The sequence below is a fragment of the Euprymna scolopes genome, chromosome 21 (genome assembly GCF_053919585.1).
Source record: "Euprymna scolopes isolate OS-2025 chromosome 21, ASM5391958v1, whole genome shotgun sequence".
In the NCBI taxonomy this organism is placed as follows: domain Eukaryota; kingdom Metazoa; phylum Mollusca; class Cephalopoda; order Sepiida; family Sepiolidae; genus Euprymna; species Euprymna scolopes.
Window position 1 is genome coordinate 90,869,086 of NC_136502.1, and position 18,869 is coordinate 90,887,954.

At 33.0% G+C, this 18,869-nt stretch overlaps 1 protein-coding gene across 3 annotated transcripts in view; it reads right to left on the reverse strand.

The window, feature by feature from the left end:
- Positions 1-202: 202 nt before the first annotated feature.
- Positions 203-18,869, reverse strand: part of LOC145242570 (uncharacterized) — a 38,588-nt gene continuing 19,921 nt past the window's right edge. For all 3 annotated transcript variants that reach the window (XM_080105661.1, XM_080105660.1, XM_080105662.1), the window contains 2 exons: positions 17,089-17,337; positions 203-6,900 (listed from right to left, as the gene is read on the reverse strand). In XM_080105661.1, the coding sequence (XP_079961787.1) occupies positions 5,702-6,900; positions 17,089-17,337 (1,448 nt within the window). In that variant the 3' untranslated portion in view covers positions 203-5,701. The remainder of the gene's footprint in view (positions 6,901-17,088; positions 17,338-18,869) is intronic.

Below are 18,869 nucleotides of genomic sequence, written 5' to 3' on the forward strand. Positions count from 1 at the left end.
ACAATAAATTTTGGAACTTTGTTAAATTTTTACATGTTTCAGTAGTAAAGCACTCTTCATATGGGTTTGAGATAAAAATGCCTTTTGGTGTAACATCTTGTATATAAAATAAAGTTGATTTTTTTTTTCTGCATCGTTTGTAATTAATAGCTGTTTTACTACAAAAACAAATGTTTTGTCAGTGATTTATAACCAACATCGGTCCATGTTAAAAGTAAAAAATTTTATTTCCAATTGATTTTATTTAACATTTTTGAAAATGTATTTATAATATTCAATCCTGATCAATATTTTTTTTTATCAGTTATAAACAAAAGAAAACAGGATTTCTTACTCTCACAGTCACAAGTTCTGACACTGCTACTCAAATCACCAAGTATTAATTTAAGGACAGATAATTTTTTTTGATATTCACCGGTAAAAACAAAAAATGTAGACTTCATTTGTCCTTTTCGCTTTCTTTATGTAGATTGACATACAACTTTAAAATGAAAGAGTGGGAGGTAGAAGAAAAGATTTAAAAAAATCTTGTGTATGTATTTAATAGCGGCAACATTTTGTATTACCTCCCCTTTTTTTCATTGATCTGACAGTTATCGCGGCATACTTAAGAGACAGTTTGTGAGTTTGAACCTCCCCAGCAGTATACTTATTTGGATGAAGTATGGAAAAAAGGACCTCAGCTAACTTCACTAAGAAAAATACAGATTTTGGTTGATATCGGTTTAACCTTCACCATGGCACATTCGAGCAGATTTTTGCGACCAAGAGTGCATTTTTTTTTTTTTTTTTTTTTCAAATCTACACAACTTTAATTAATCTTTGAATTGATAATTTTATCAAAAACTAGCAGGACCTGTTAACTAGCGTTGCCCGGTGGTAGCATGCTTCCCTCCCCTCCCAGTGTAAAAATTTAAAATACGGTTGTTGTTTTTGTCATTTACCAACCCCCAACCTCCTCATGTTATAAATGGTTTTTGGAATAGACACCCCATTTTGTGTCTGGGGATGGGGTTGTCACAAAATTTGCTGGAAGGTTCAGGGTATTTTTCAGGGCAAAGTTCAGGGCAAGGTATTTTAGTTGACAAAAAATGCACATTGAACACATTTTGACGTAAATGCACCCGCTTTTTTTTTAGTTTTGGGGTTGGTGCACATCAAATCGATTATTAATTCCTGGTAGCCCCCCCCCCCCCAAAAGGTGGATGTGCAGTTTACATGAAATTGTGTTCATTGTATGCTGACCCCCACCCCCAACAAATGGTGTCCATAAAGTGGGTGCTCATTGTACGTTAAAATATTATATTCAAGTTATCCCCTACTTTTTTGAAACTAACATTTTTTTTTAATATTTTTGAAACTACTTGTTTGCCAGAATTGTAAACCTTATTTCCGTTTTCAGCCACCAACCCCAAAATCTTTTTTGAAATTAACATTTCTTCAGATATTTTAACCTACTTGTTTGCCGGAATTTTAAACATGATTTTTGTTTTCAGCACTGTGCAAAACCTATAAAAGAGTTAATTTTAAAGGATTGGTCGAAGGTGGAAAGAATCTTCATATTTACCCCTTTTCTATTTGTTAAATAACGTGTGCGTCCCTAGTAATATTTAAAAAAAAAAAAAAAAAAAAAACTATTGTGGTATTCTTATTATTAAAGTAAAAGGTTAATTTAAAATAATTAACTACATCTGAACATGTGAAATAATAACGTGATTTAATTTTAGCCATTTAACGTTTGTGAAGCATTCATACTATAAATAAACCTGTAAACTAAAAAATTGAATCACCAACACGTAAACAAAATCAGACGAAATGTTTTTCTAAAGTGTCCGTAAGAACCGTTTAGTAAAAACAAATTACTGTCTCTTAACTTTATAACTAAAATAAAATATAATTAATGATTTGCCGCTGTAACTTTATTACTGAAATAAAATATAATTAATAATTATTTGTCACTGTAAATGAAATAAATGTAAACAGCAATGAAAATATGAAACTCCAATTTCTGTTTGGTAAAATAACGGAACAAATAATCAATAAACCAATTTGTTTCCTATTGATGTTAGTAAGATATTAACGAAAATAGTACTGGTATTATTTTAAATGTAGTGCAAACCAATTTTTTTTTTTTTTTTTTTTGAGATTCCAAAGTTTGTAATCGGGCCATTTGATATGTAATGATTCTTCTCAGAGAAGCCATGTTTGTTGTAATCTCTGTAGTGTTCATTTTGGAATGATGTTTCTTTTATTTCAGAATGTCCGAATATGTAGATCTCAACCAGTCAGATTTTGGGGTATGGGAAGAGGGAGAAATCATTATTTGTGTAGGGGTAAAGTATTAACAGTAGGTGATGTGCATGAAATCACTAGTCAATTAATGACAGAGTAGACCCAGGAATGTAGAAAAAAGTATAAATGTACGTGGTGTAGAATGGGGTTGTAAGAGGTCTTAGTGAATAGAGGGTAAACTTTGAGCTACTTCCTCTGTAGGTTATGATGATGACGAAGATAGCGCTCCTAGAAATAAATGTAATGTTTTAATATTACGGAATAATGTGTCTGTAATGGCATTCTATAGTTATATAAGGTAATGGCCAATAGCATAAACGTAATAAATTTTTATGTGTCATCTGTTGGTATAAACCTACGGTATTTTGGTCCAGAAGGGAAAAATTGCACGTCTTTTATTATATACAAGATAAATAAATAATAATAATTAATATTATTTATTGGTAACCAACACTGATTTTTTTTTTTATGGAGAGTGCATTTATATATTTACAAAATCTTTTTAATAAAATTATTTCAGCCAAAATTTGGATTGAAATTTTTATTTAAAAAATTGTATTTTAGGTGGTGGTAGGGGGAGAAATCAGCATTGCAGAGTACTGTCTGCACAAGGAAAGCTGCCACTCCTCCTCCTCTGGAGTAAATCATAAATGAGAACAAAAAAAAGGCATATTTGAACCCCCTCCCATAAAAAAGCAAGAAATAAATATGTCCTACCTGTCATCCATAAAAATAAAAACCTTACTTTGCATGGATGCTACTCTCCAATAAATTTTGGAAAATTGAAAACAAAACCAAATTGACTTGTTTACAAAAATGAGGCCACATTGATTTGTTTTTTTACTTGTAAAGAACTACTTGTCTGCGACAATTTTAAATGTGATATTCGTTCAAAACCAACCGAAATACCTCTAAAAATCGACTCTTTTATTTTAAGCCTTTGGTCTATGAATACCTAATATAATTCGTTTTTTTATTATTATAATTTGTTTGTTTTTATAAAAATATCAATCCAATAGTTTTATTAAAAATTTTTGTACATATATAAATGCACTCTTCAAAAAAAAAAAATTAATTTTGCTCATGAATAAATAATATAACACATTATTATTATTATCATTATTATTAACGACCAAGCAATTGGAACATAATTGTTCGGATTTGGTCGTCATTGGCAAGGTCTCAAAAAACTGGCAAATTGTAGACTTCTCAGTACCCTGGGATGAGAAAGAAGGAGAATGAGAAATGGAGCAATTATGCTCCATTGGCCTTGGAGATAAGACATATACACGGGGTTAAAACACAAATAATCCTGGTCATAGTTGGTACTCTAGGAGTAGTATCAAGTCGTCTGGAAGGACAATTGAAAAGACTACGAATCCCCGATATTTTAGGCGGCCTTCAGACCTCTGCTATTGTAGATACCACCAACATCCTTAGGAAAATCCTTGATCGTTGAACCTCCTGGTTTGGAGCTGGGATTGAGAGAAGTCCTCTGGAAATGAATACCATCTCTTTTAAGGGGGATTTTGATAAACAAAATCAGAATTATTAATAAAAATGTCAATCCAAAGATTAATTAAACTTGTGTAAATATATAAAAAAAATGCACCCTTGGTCGTGAAAATCTACTCGAACGTGCCAAGATGAAGGTTAAAATGGCGTTGACTGAAATCTGTCCTTTTCTTAGTGAATTCAGCCAAGGTCCTTATTTCATACTTCGTCTACTTATTGGTCCCCCAACAAAAGGAGGGTGGACCTTTTAAGTTCATCCTTGTCTGTTCGTCCGTCCGCACTTTTTTCAATAACTACGCCTTGGAATTTAAAAAAATTTTTGCACAAACATTAAACATGAGTAAAAAAAAAAGTAACAGCACAGATTTTCTGGTTTCCCCCTCCCCCCATCCCCCTTTCGGGTTAAAATGGCTAAAATTGACACTTTTGTGTTTATTAAAAAATTGACGCCTTGGATTTTTATAAAACTTTCTGAAAAGTTGTAACTAACTGATTTCTATATAATTTTGTTTGTCTATACTTTGCAATTATTCTTGGGTGTGCCTCCAGGGGCTCTTTTATGGCTAATAAAAACACTCCATTTTTGGAACTATTTTACCATATTTGTCCCAAATTTTCTGAGTATGTCTATTTAGCAGTTTTGCATGGTGCGGAACTCAAATTTACATATGATTGGGCCTTGGATACTTTTGGGGCTAAATGAGATGGGGGTGGGGGACAAATGATGGACTTAGTCATGTTTTTATGCCTCGTTAACTATGCACTCACAGGGGACCATGCATGTTTCACTTGTTAGGAAAAAGTAACACCTATTGATTTTTTTTTTCTTGTGGGTTTCTTTAAAAAAAAAAAAAAAGGTTTTAATAGAAAACTACTAGCAATTAATTAATTAATCAATTAAAGTCCTTTACAAATGAACTAGTGGAAGGCATCCAGCTTTACCCAGTTTTAAAATACGCTTCAATATATTTTAATTTATGCAGATTTCATATTTATTATTACACAGGCAATCCTCTACTGAATATTATATATGTATATAGTACTGATCTGGTTTAAAAAAAAAAAAAAAAAAACTTAGGTGCCATCATCTAGAATCGAAACCAAAACATTTAGCACTCCAGCCATATTCCGTACCATTTCAGCTATCGACAGATAGATTTAAAATTAAACCACTCTAAGCTATGAATAAATTTGCATATGCACAGAAGTAATATGTCGACAAGTTGAAATGAACATTTTACATTTTAACTTGCCGACATATTTCTGCATAGATTATTCATTCATCCAAACAAAGATTTTACTCGCTATAAACTATCTTTAGTGTATGATTAATATTTCCTGTTAATTTCAGTGTTATGTGAGCAGTAGTTTTAGTGTTTATTGGTTAAATATTTTCACACACACACACACACAACTGAAGACAGTTGGGGAAATTTTTGAAAATATGATGTAATCATTATTGAACCATTTGCAGAAATGTGTGGCACATAAGAGACATTCAGTTGAATGCCATACATTTTCTATATTATATTTCTCTTAATCTGTCTTCCTGTTCTAAACTAGCAAAAGTTATCGCCCTTGGATTTAGAATGGGTGTTTTATATCAAATTGATGGTTGAATATCATTAAATTTGTGCTCACTTTTGCATTAAATACTAACCCATAACTGCACTGAATGGATACCATAGTACCTTATTTGCTGCACCTTTATCACAAAGGTTCATACAAATTGGCCCAGTAATTTTCATGAAAAAGCGGAATGGACGGATAGACAAAGATAAACATTGTGCATAAGTTTAATTATTATCAAAAATAGTTTGAATAGTTTTTTTTAAATAGACAATGACGTTGAACACTTGAAAGTTAACTTTATCCTGCGCACATCTAGTACACCTTATTTTGCTCGACAATAATAACCAAAGGAAAAACTTAGAACCACTGCTAAAAGTAGAATACTCAATTGTAGAGCCATAGAGGATTTTTCTTGCTCAGCCTTTGGCAATAAGTTCTCTCCATTGATATTATTGTCGGATTCTCCATTTTCATCGACTTCGAGCAGCTCCACTTCATTAATCACACTTTCTAGAATTTCCTGTTTTCTTACAGCTTCTGGGGGTTCTCTTTCTCTCAGGTCTTCCTGCAGAACTTCCATGTTATTATCCAACATTTCTGGAACTTTTCTGTCACTAACATAAATTTCTGAAAAATCACTGCTAAAACTATCGGTTTGACATCGGATGTTGTCCTTACTAACGTCAGTTTCTGGAACTTTACTTGGAATATCTACCACACGTTGCTTTACACTCGGATGAAGGCTGTATAAGGATATTTCTAAATCATTAACATCCAGCATTAGACTGTTATTATCCTGAGATTCTGGAACTTCTCTTTGATTAATGTCCTCTACTGCTAATTCTCTTTCGATAAAGTTGGCTTCCGGAACCTTGTTTTTATCAGCAGCTCTTTCCGGAATTTCACTTTTAATGATGTCAGCTTTAGTAACTGCCTCTTCATCATCCACCGTTTTCAGAACTTTATCATTGCTTCCAACAGCTACCGGAACTTCTCTTTTACTAAATTCATCCTCGAGGGATTCACACTTGTGAAGATCGTTGGATTTATAATCCGAACTTGGTAAGTCGGTAAGTGATACTGTTGAATTTTTCTGTGCCGTATCAAAAATAGGGTTCATACATCTGTCTGGGATTGAAACCGTTTCATTTTCTTGCGCGCGATTTTTGGACGATTTCTGTAATGCCTTTTCCTGATGGTAAATTACCTCACGGAACGGTGCAAGGTACGGTTTTACAGTATCCAAGGAGTCAGAAGAAACGGTTATTTTTTTTGAACTGGACTCGTTTAAACTGGGTGCAGGACCTTTAGGTTCGGGTGTTTTTGCTGAAGATGTGTTGAACACATCGGCTGTTGTGGATTTATCTGTTGAAGGCAGTGATGCAGCATCCACATCCAATGTGGCTTGTCTGATATATGAATGACTTATCTTGATGGTGTCTTTTATCTGGTCATAAGCCCATTTGTTATTGACATAGAGATTGTCCAATATGTCACCGAGTGTTGCATCTTGCTGAAGACCTGCAAAAATGAGGAATATCTTTAATTCAAGGATTTTTTTAATGCAAATCAGGAGATAGAGAAATAATTCCCTGGTGCCTACCAGATCAGGCTGTCTGAAGATACTGGCTTCCTGATCTAAAATGCACCAAATATTGATGTCTTTTTATGTTTCTGATTTTTTTTGAGATGAGGATTGGTTATTCGTATTATTTGGATTCTTTCAACTACTGTGAAAAAAAAAAAAAAAAAACGCTCAAGATAAGAACAGTAGTCTGAAGAATCCAAATAATACAAATGTTTTTGGTTTTTCATTTTCTTTGCAAAATGCAATCATGTTCTGCAAAGTCAAAAACAAAAGCAATTTTCCTCTACAAAACAACCAAACCAAACATGGTGAATGAATATTTGAAAATATAAAAAAACTTTAAGCATAATTTTTTTTTTTTTTCCAAAATTACAGGATTTGGCATTAAATAATTTGAAAAGGATTGATATGCTGTAAACCAACCAAGAAATATTCAATGAATCCAATATTTAATCAAATGATTCAATGATAATATTCAATGAATCCAATATTTAATCAAATGATTTAATGATAATATTCAATGAATCCAATGTTTAATCAAATGATTTAATGATAATATTCAATGAATCCAATATTTAATCAAATGATTTAATGATAATCGGAAATGGGGAAAAATATATTACTGTAGTTCATTGGGATAATGTTAATTTACCAGATGGTTAAAGAAGGACTGTAACAGACACGAACAATCATACTTTACCAGATGTTAAAAGAGAAACTGCTGTAAAAAAAAAAAATAAATAAATAAAAAAAATAAGTAGTTAACTATAGTCGAGTTATTCCACCAGCTGGAATGCTTGATATCATAATATTGCATAATATTGCATCTTACAAACCAGATTTCTTGTAAATGTTCGGTATGGCTGGACTGGAAACTGGACACATTGCTGATCAAGCAATCAGAAAGCGATAACAGACGCGATTAGCCAGTACGGAGCAAAGCAGACGACTTTTGATAAATCAGAAGAGAAAAAAAAAGTTCTTTAATTTTAATCATTCATAACAATTTTAATCATACACAACAATGAATTCAACCAACCTAGATTAACAGATGTTACATCAACGGTACTGTTGTGAAAATGACACTGAAGATGAGAACAGTAGTCTGAGCTCCAATCTATGGTCCCCCCTCACCAAACTTTCACAAAAACCACTATCAATAATTTCCCCCACTCTTTATCTATGCCTAAACCTAAACGTAGATTCCATCTTTCTCAGAACTGCACGCCTGTGGAACTCTCTTCTGTTTGCCAGCTTTCCAGCTGACAACAATCTGATTGTCTTCAAGTCCAATGTAAACAAGTTCTTGATGAAACGTCCCCCTAAATAATCCAACTTACAAAATTTCCACTACTTATGTTTACTACGCTATAATCCCATTGACTAATGTATACCCATTAACCATTATCCTAGAGTGGCCTCCGGGCCTTGATAAGTGGTGACTCCTTTGTAAAAATAAATAAATAAATAAATAAATAATCTCATCTTCTCTCATCTCCGTCATCTTTCAGGATGCTTCACCACCGAATCTACACGACTTCTCCAGTTCTCTTAATCTCGCATGACAGTTTGCAGGTCCCAAACACTTTCCAATCCTGTGTCCTAAAGCAGGTTATTTATGAGGGTAATTCTTTTTCTACCACAGTTTGTGTGGCAATCTGTTGGTATCCAGAGAACTAGCTTGCTTGCTTCCTCTTTGTTATATCTCATGCAGTGACCGGCTACTCTCCTCCTTCTCTGCTGTACTTTCAATGATACTGGTGGTAGATCACCATAAAGCTGTTGGTTTGCTGCGTAACTCCTCCATGATGTATTGAGGGCCATCCTGAGCATCCGTGTGTAACAGCTATCCAGTCTCTTCTTCAGCGCATTTGTAAGAGTCCATGCCTCAGCACCATAGAGAAGGACTGTTTCTACTGTGGCAACAAAGAGTCTTATTTTCAACTTTTCTGAGAGAATGGATAACCATATCTTCCTCAACTTGTGACATGCACTCCATTTCAGTGCTTTTCTTATTTCAAAATCTTTTTCAGTGCTTTCTGGCCATGCTCCAACGTACTTGAAGTCCAAAGGATCCAAATGATACAAAGTTATTCTGCGAATATTTTACAAGGACGAACCAGAGATTAAAGCAAAAACTAGCATGGAAATAACAATAGAGTAGAAAAAGACTAGTAATGTCTGTCCCGTGATAAAGAGGCTGTAAAGAACAGGAAATCCTCTCCCACTAGATTACAAAGTTAATTTTGATTCAGCAAGAAAGGAGTTCTAAGATGTGCCAACCATAATCCATCTTAGGATACACCTGATTCTTATTCGGTGTGCCAAACTAAAATTTTATGTCTAAAAACGTTTATGGTGAACCCACACACACAAATAAGTGTCCCTAATGATGGAGGTTTGAACAGAGCTGAAAGGGAGAAACAGACCAAATATCAAGGTCTCATGTATGATATGAAAAGAAACTGTAATCTTAGGCAGATATCAATCATACCAGTTATTGTAGGTGCCACAGGGCTTATGAAGAAGAACCTGAGGTCCTACCTAACTAATATTTCTGGCAAACCAAGTACAAAAGAGATCCAGACAATTGCAGTTAAGGGAACAACGAGGATACTAAAAAGAGCTCTCCATTGGTTTCAATAAAAAGCAGGCCAATGTTGGCAGCTGGTTTGGCTGCCCCATACCCAACGTCACAATCTTAAAAGGAAGAAAATTTAAAAAAAAACACACACAGGCTCCCTATCTTGGGGAATGAAATAACAAACTACCGCTAGCGTAACCCCCCCTCCCAAAAAAAAACAATGCTCTTTGGGTAAACAAATAGAGCTTAGGCGTTTGAACAATTTTTAATCATTGTAATTTCGCATACCCATCTTAGCAACAGTCAAACAACATAACAGTTAAAATGTAATATGTTGACGCAGCGAGATTGAACTCACTACACAAGTTTGTAGTGTAATTAAAATCTTGTCCGTAGCTGAATACTTGATGCTTCGCTGGAGCTATCAAGGGTATTTTTTATCGTGACGCCATCACTAGATGGGTTGCCTACCATGACTTAAGAAAGGCCCATCTATCCTTGAGAGAATGACAGCCTGCGCCAATTTCCCAACCTGGTGTTTTACCTCGCAGTACATACAACACCTTGCCTTCCCAAATGGTCACCCATCTGATATTGGTCAGGCTCAACATTGCTTAACTTGCCTAGACAGTCGAGTTTCAATCCTGACTTGAGGTAGTTGCTAGTCTAGCTACACTGAAGAGCTGTGATACAGCGAAACAGTTTGTCTGTGGATGACTAATATATAATGAAATAAGAATTACAAGTTAAATTTACCAAAATGATCCAAGATGGCAAAACTAAAGTATATTATAAATATTAAAGAATTAATATTTATAAAGTAATTTCAACCAGATGTAAAAGCTCGATAAAACCAAGTAGGAGATAGAGCTTATAATAAGAACAATATATATTATTTCTATAATTTGGATAATTATATATGTGTGTGAGTGTGTGTGTGTGTGTGTGTGTGTGTGTGTGTGTACACAATTATGCAAATTATAGAAATAATGTTCCAACGTAATAGAGATGAAAAAGGAAACAAACCAAATTATATGTTCATCAACGTTTTGTCTTTATTCCAAGACTTCTTCGAGATGATTAATTTAAAGAAATTTCTGTAAATAATGAATTTCAACAAATAAAAAAAACAAAGAAATACTCTTTTTATTTCAATTATGTGCCCAGCATTTGAATTATTCATTCCAAAAAGAAGAGAAAGGGCACCATATCTTTTTAAACATAATGACTAATGACATTAAAAAATCTCATCCACAACGCTATATACACTTCGAATGTTAACAGCTTTTTCATTCTGAAACAGAACAAAGACATCCTTTTCACATTACAAGTAGATTTTCAAATATTTTATTTTCTTTAAATAAATAATCCTCAGGAAGTCTTAAAATAAAGACGAACCATTGATGAACATATAATTTAGTTTGTTTGCTTTTTTGTTTCTCCATATACTAGCAGGGAAACCCGACTTTTCCCGGGATTGAACGAATGTTTCACATGTTTTTTTTTTTTTTTTTTTTTTTTTACACAGTGATCACCACTTATCAAGGCCCGGAAGCCACTCAGGGATAAGGGTTATTACAAGTACATTACGTTAGTGTGGAGATTTGATGAAATGTTTAATTAAGGGGGCGGTTCATTAGGAATTTGTTAACATTGGACTTGAAGACATCCAAGTTGTAGTCCGGAGGGAAGCAGGCAGATGGAACAGAGTTCCACAGGCGTGCAGTTCTAAGAAAACACATTCCCACCCAGAGGAAGCTTCACATGCTTCCCTGCAGATACTCTCTCCACAATACATTGTAATTTACATTGCACTGTAGAGAATCTACTGTTGATTTTATAAAATTATTTTTTATTTAATGGCTTGAATTAAATTTTAAAATGAAAAAGTTAAGTATCATGGTACAATTGTGCTTTAAACAGAAACATTAATTTTGAATGCACCCTTGTCATATAAAAGATCCTATTGTTGATTTTATATGCTTAACTTTTCTGTTTGTATGGTAATACAACTTCTCTAATATACCTATGATGTTAGGCTGTATACGATGTTAACTTTGATCAAAATCGCCTGTTCTTTCTTTCATTAGATTTTTTCGATTATTGATACTTACCGAATGCATTCTGATACAAAACTTATCTAAAAACACTGACAGATACATAAAGTACATTTGTGTGAAATTTCATAAAAATCGGCCCAGGCATTTCAGAGTCCATAGGGAATGAATCTCAAACGCCCGCGCGCGCGCGCACACACACACACACACACACACACACGAAGTTCCTTTTATATATCACTAGTGGAGGGTACTCTGTGTTGCCCGGGTGTTTCGAGGTGTGTGTGCTCGGGCGGGGTGTTAATCAAAACATAAGAATAAGCGAAGTAAATATTTAAAAAAAAAAAATACAAACAAAACTAACGTAAGGCAAACGAACGATGTTAAATGCAAAAATGGAAACAGAAAAACGAACGTTAAAACTCTTTAAAAAATCTGAAAAATAAACCCCCCCCAAAAAAACATGTGAAAAATGGCTTAAATAACCCCGGGGGGTATCTGGCGTTGCACGGGTGTTTTTGGGTGTGTGTGGGTGGAGGGGTGGGGGGGGGGGGGTAATGAAAACCTAAGAATAAGCGAAGTAAAAAAAAAAAAAACCCAGAAAAACGAACGTTAAAAAATCTGAAAAACACATGAAAAATGGCTTAAATAACCCTGCTTCAATATTAAAATTTAAAAAATCGAAAAAAAAAAAGAAGACATCTCACACCACGATTCGAGCCCAAAACGTTTAGATAATGAGGCCACGCTCCAAGCAACTGAGCTAAGACGACGTTGACAAAATTCTGTCGCTTTTTCAAATATCAGGTTACGACATACTCGTCATGAGAGGACGATTTTTGCTGCCCCCCCCCTGTAGAAAACTACTGATTTCAGGGTGAAGGAATTAATGTTTTTGGCCAATTTTTCGATATTTGTCAGGCGAAGGTTGGAAGTTTAAAATGATACCGATCTGGCGAAAATCCATGACCCGTGTGGGAAGTTTTTGCGAGACATACAAACACACATACATACATACATACATACAAACACACATTTTCGCTTTTATATTTATAGATTAGCCTGGGTGCAAAAAAAAAAGTGGTAATAGGCAAGCAGATTCGAACCCGTGACGCCAAGGCAAAGTGAAAGAAAACCTGACGTCTTACTCCTACTCGATGACACGATCGGAAGTTTGGAACGTTGAAATTAGTAAAGTCATTTCAACCAATACAATGACTTGCAAAAATGGTGACGCAAAAAAAAAAGCGACCCCTCCTTGTAGAAAACTGCCGAGTTGAGAGTAAAGGAATTAATGTTTTTGGCCATTTTTTCGATATTTGTTGTCCGAAGGGTCGAGCTGAAAAACCATACCGATCTTGTGAAAATCCGTCGCCTCTGTCAAAAGTTTTAGGCAAACATACAAACATACATTTAAACACAGGTGAGATTTATATAATAGATAGTAGATATATCTTTGCAATAAATGAGCAATGGTATCAAATTCTTTTGGTAGCTCAATTAACCATACAATTGTGACCATCCAGATTTTGATGAAACTTAGAAAAAAATGTCATATCATGTTCTATTGGTCCTGAAGCCAATTGTTGTTATTATTTGTCAGTAGAAAAAGTTTTTTTTAAGTCTATTTCTTATAATTCAATTTAATGCGAAAAGTCGCTATGCGGCATTATGATTGATGTCTGCTGCTGTTCTCTGTAAAGATTGTGCTCTTAGCATGTCATATCGTGCTGTTCTCACATGAAGATCTGATAACTGTTATATCCGTTAAAGCAGGGGAGGTAACTCTACCTTTTATAGAAAAGGAGTTATTTCCCTTTGATCGTGTTACATGATCTTGACAAAGAGTACAATTAAAATACAGCTTTAATTCATTACAACATTTCTATGTTTATATAGAATCTTCGTACAGTAGCGGGCGCTAGTTTTAACGACAGGCTTAAATAGATCTAAAAGCTCAGTTTTCGCTAATTGTCTTTGAAAACTGTTTTCATTAAAAAAAAAAAAAAGCAAAATATTGAATTTCAAGTTAAATCAATGGTATCTACTTAATTATGTCACTATAATGAAAATATCCCAAAATTATGAAAAACTATACGGTAGAGAATTAATTAATAATGAAGACAGTTTTCGTAAACAATTAGAAAAAATTGAGGTTTTAGTTATCTCCCCTAGATAAAACATGTCGTTCAAACTAGCACCTAGTAGAAGTCAAGCTACACTTTATCTTTTAATAGTAAATCAATTAAAATAGCAATAAACACACAAAATAATGCTGTTAAAAATATCTCAATAATGGCATATTTGGATATTATTCCCTCTTTAAGACCATATGCGTTTTGGTACATTTTTACACTTCTTTTTCAGTAAAAATTTATATCTTTCTTAGAACGTAAGATAGGTATAATACTAAAACGACGGAATTTTCGACCTTCATAGGAAATAATAACAATAAAAACTTGTAAAAAAAATTGATTTATCCTAATTTTTGCTGCCTTTTCAAGAAGAAAGATTATATAAAAAAAAAAAGTCATATTTTCTATTTTTACTCTCCATGTAAAACCGGTGAATTTTCAATAAATTCCCCAAAAAGCCATAAACAGGAAAATTGGTACCAAATGTTATTTTTACATATTTTGACATAAACAATGAAAACCACGCAATTTTTTTAAATTTAAAAAAAAAAAAATCAAATAATTGATTGATTTCATTAATTCATTTACAAACTTATTTTTACAAAAAAACTGAACTATATATAAACTGAAATGAAATAATAAAAAAAAAAAAAAAAAAATTTCATATTTTGCCCATATCCCGCATTTGATCTTTTTAGAAGTTTTTTTGGAGGGGGATTTACATCTTAGTTCTTATCTTAGTTTTTTTTTTTTCTTACATATTAAAATATATTGGAATGATCAAATATAATACTGTATATTTTGGCGTATAAAGAACATCTGTAGCCATTTTTATGGAGATGGGGTAAAGGAATCGATAGTGAGGAGGAGGATGAGAAAGAGGAGGAAGAGTCATTCACAATTGATAGTGTGATACTATAAAGTGGCCCTGGGGTGGATTTGAGCCACTAAGTGCTTAGAGGGGGGGGGGTAGACAAAGAAATCGGAAATATCCTACAATGGACAAAGGGATAGGAAATGGCTTAGAAAAACAAAGAAAGAGGAAATATCCTACAATCAACCATAAAGGGAAGGGAAGCTTCCGGTAGCCAGGGTGGGGTGGGCGACCTGACAGACCAAGACAGAGGAGACAGACAGTTGAGATCGAGATGCGCTCGAGAGCGGATGGAAGTTGAACACTTAGTTGACAGTTAGATGCCCGTCGCAGCGGATGGAAATTGGACAGTGACAGTTGAGATCTAGATTCGCTAGACAGCGGTTGGAAGTTGGACAGTGATAGTTGAACAGTTATAGAGTTGACTGTGAACTAGAGACGTGGACAATTTTAGAGTTGACTGTGAAACAGAGAGACAAATGTAACGTCGATAGAACAGGGGAAGACACACTCACACGTCCAACAGTCAATTTATATGTGAACATTGGCGTTGTGTTTTCCTTTCTTTGTTTATATTTTGTGAACCACGTGTGTTCTCATCGACAGTCGCCAACGGGAAAAGGACGATCCGACCAAAAGAACAGTTGAACGAAAAATCCACGGTACATGACGTTGGGAGTCGGCAATTGCCAAGGAGCCACACACGCGTGGGGTTACAATAGGAAGCATAGAAAGATGAATGCTCTTTTTTTTTTAAATTCTTTTTGCTTTCAGCTTAAACTGCAGGAAATATTAAAGTATAACCAATAATAAAAAAAGAAAGCTTTTATTTTTTAATGCATTTCAAATGCATCAGTCGGGAGAGATTGGGGAATGGAGAGACAGAGAGGAATCAGATCTAAGATTGGAAAGGAAGGAGATATGAAATGAAAAAAGAAATGGATAGAATAAAATGATATATACTGTATATTTTGGTGTATAAGGCGACCGTCTGATAAGATCAAGTACAAAATTTGGAGCAAATTTATCATATATCAGTTGTATAAGACGACAGCTAAATCATGAAACCATGTTTGTTTAGACTAGGCTAGATATTGCAACATCCGGTATCTCATGAAATATTGGCTTTTAAAGATGATTTTTTAACTTTAAGGGTCGTCTTATATGCTGAAATATATGGTATATGTAATTTTGAGTCATAATCGTTGTTGATTTTTCAGAAAAAAGAAATTTGAAAATATATTAAAATTAAGTTTTACAAAAAAAATTATTATGTATTATTTACATTTCAGAATTTTCCTCTGAAATTTCAAAATATTTCCAAAATAATTTGTTTTAGTGATTGAATTTTTCAGACTCTGTGAAAAAAAAATGTGGAAGATTGACTCTTAAAACTTATGAATAAACAGATTGTTAATAATTAAAAAATATTTTCTTTTAAAATTGATGGAGTTTTTAGTCAGTGAGAAAATAAAGAATATATTTAGAAATCGAATGTAGATAATTTTTTCTATGGAAGACCAATTTGTATATCACCGCATCTCATTAATAAGAATCGTTGTGTAAACTATATTACTTGTTTTTTGTTTTTTTTATTGTCAGAACAAAAATATAATTTTTAAACCAAGTAACCGAAACAATGATGAGTTCAAAGTTAATTAATTTCTTTGTGCATGGCCGATTTTACAATCTGTTAACATTAAATAAAAAGTGACTTTTAGTTTATAATTCCATACAAAAATTTTAAATTGAAAATAAGTTTCCAATAAAGTTACTTTAGAATTTAGTTAAAATTTAAATAATGCTTAATTTTAGTTATTAAAAATTTATACTTCCTAGAATAAAGAGGAATTTAATAGAAGTAATTTAAATATTAGTTTTTTTTCAGGCTGACAGTTATGACATTGAAAACTAATAATACTCGTTATCAACAAGAAAATTTGTCACTTATGGCCGTCCATAGATACCAGAAGTTAATTGTTTTAAATGTTATCTGCTTAAATATGAGAAGTTTATTTTGATATACACACCTACGTATGTCTTTTTTATAATATTTAAAGCCAAAGCTAAGACTTTTACTGCTATATTTCACTTTATTTAACCAAAACTTTATCAAGGTATAATCTATATTTGTACTGACTCTTTTTTTTTCTTCCTATATTTTGAATGTTTAATGTTACTCTTTTTCAAAAAATTTGCCGCAATTGATTTTTTTTTTTTTTTTGCCATTTTTTAAAAAGTTTTGTCAATTTGCGATATTCAAATTAAATTTTGCCTGTTTTATACAGTGTAAAATAAATAATAGTTATATGTGATTTAAATCGTGATCCTTCTTCTTCAATACAGAGTAAAAAATTATGATGAATTAATTTCCTTTTACTAGTTTTTACTTGTATTTTTTGTTATGGGCGTTTAAAATTAGTGCTATACCTAACATAAGAAGAATCAATGAAATTTGTTTAAAAACTTACCATTTTTGAGAAGAAAATATGCCCAGTTTGGTGGGTCATCGGGATAATAATCTTTCAGAACTTGGAAATATGGCACATCATTTAAAGAAGTTCCCAAGGAATAGATTGCTTTCTTTTCTTTGGTATTTTCTTTTCTTCTTTCTTTTTCTTCTTCTTCTTCTCCTTCTTCTTCTCCTCCTTCTTCTTCTTCTTCTTCTTCGTCATCCTCTTTTTCTTTTTTGTCATCGTTTTCTTCTTCAGATTTGCTATCTACATAAAAGAAAACGTTTTTCAATTTACTAAAATCAAGAGTAAAAAATGATAATTTTTAGAACCTTCAATATTTTTTTATTTGAATTGTTCAGAGGATTTCTCTCGTCTTTGTTTTTATTTTCATTAAATTTCCCCATCAATAATCTCGAATCTTCTCTTAGTACAACTTTTTAAATGTGGAAATCTTTGTCAAACTCAAGAACCTACACAGAACTTTGAACTGAACCGGAATACAAAAAATGAAAATGAGTATCTGTTCTTTCATACACTATGTAATCGTCTGAGCTCCAATCTCTGGTCCCCCCTCGCCAATCTTTCACGAAAAGCACCCGTCTAGCTGAAACCACTCTCAGTAATTTTCCTCACTCTTTATCTGTGCCTAAATCAAAACGTACATGCAATAACCCTTATCTCAGAGTAGCCTCCGGACCTTGATAAGTGGTGACTTTCTAGTAAAAAATAAAAAAATAAAAATATCAAGAACTGGGTGGCCATTTCATATTAAATCTATATATTATAGTGCCCACCCCTCCCATCTTCTAATGTCTAAGATTTTCTTAATTTTCCAGTGTGTTAATTTTTTTATCTGAATGGTTTTTGACCCAGAATGCAATGGTGAATTTTCTAGGTTGCTTTCATCATCATTAGCCGGATTTTGTTGAATAATCAGTCTCTTTCTACAAACTGGCATAACTACCTTGGGTGTAACTGGACTAGATTTTACAATGGTTGTGGTGACATCCTCACTGATTGGTTGACACCAGTAATCCGTTTCAGGAAGTCTTCATAATTTTGGTTATGATGCCAAAATTAACAGAGATTTCTAGATATTGTCTGAATTTTCTTCACTTGTTTCTCAAATGACTGCTTACCAATGAAACATCCAGATAGATACTCTGCAGCCTGACATATCCAGGATAATGGAAGTACCTCTTTGTTCTGTAAGGAAACTAAGTCCAGAATGATGGCATTTGTAAGTGCAATTACTTCTGGTCGCCTTGAAAAACTTGGACTAATCAGTTCATCTCTTGAAATACCAGCATATGACAAATGCTCACCAAACATTTTAAGTTTTCAAATAAAAATGTTTGAAATCTGTCAGAGATTTAAGTTTGAATAGACATCAGTATGAGTTTTCTCAATTAAGTGCCTTATTTTCGACTGATGAATGGTGATAAAATTGGATGCAAATTTTACATTGTTCCAGTTTTTTTTTTTGTTTTTTCTTTTTCATCTTTTAGATCAAAAAGTTGTAGAAGGAGTTTATTGTTTATGTCGACTCTAGGAAGTGATGGTCTTCTGTCTCTTTTAGTGAAATTAAAAATATCCTTTAATTTCTTTACATTACAATCTTTTGAAATAAAAATATCCCCAATTCAAATTTCAAATGTAAACTAAAAAAAAAAATTAATAATAGTTTAAAAAAACATTAATATTATTTCAAATTATAATATCTAATAGACAAACTGTTTAAAATGAGCAGAAGTTAACAATTATTTTACCTTTGGACTGTTTATTAAATTGTTAGG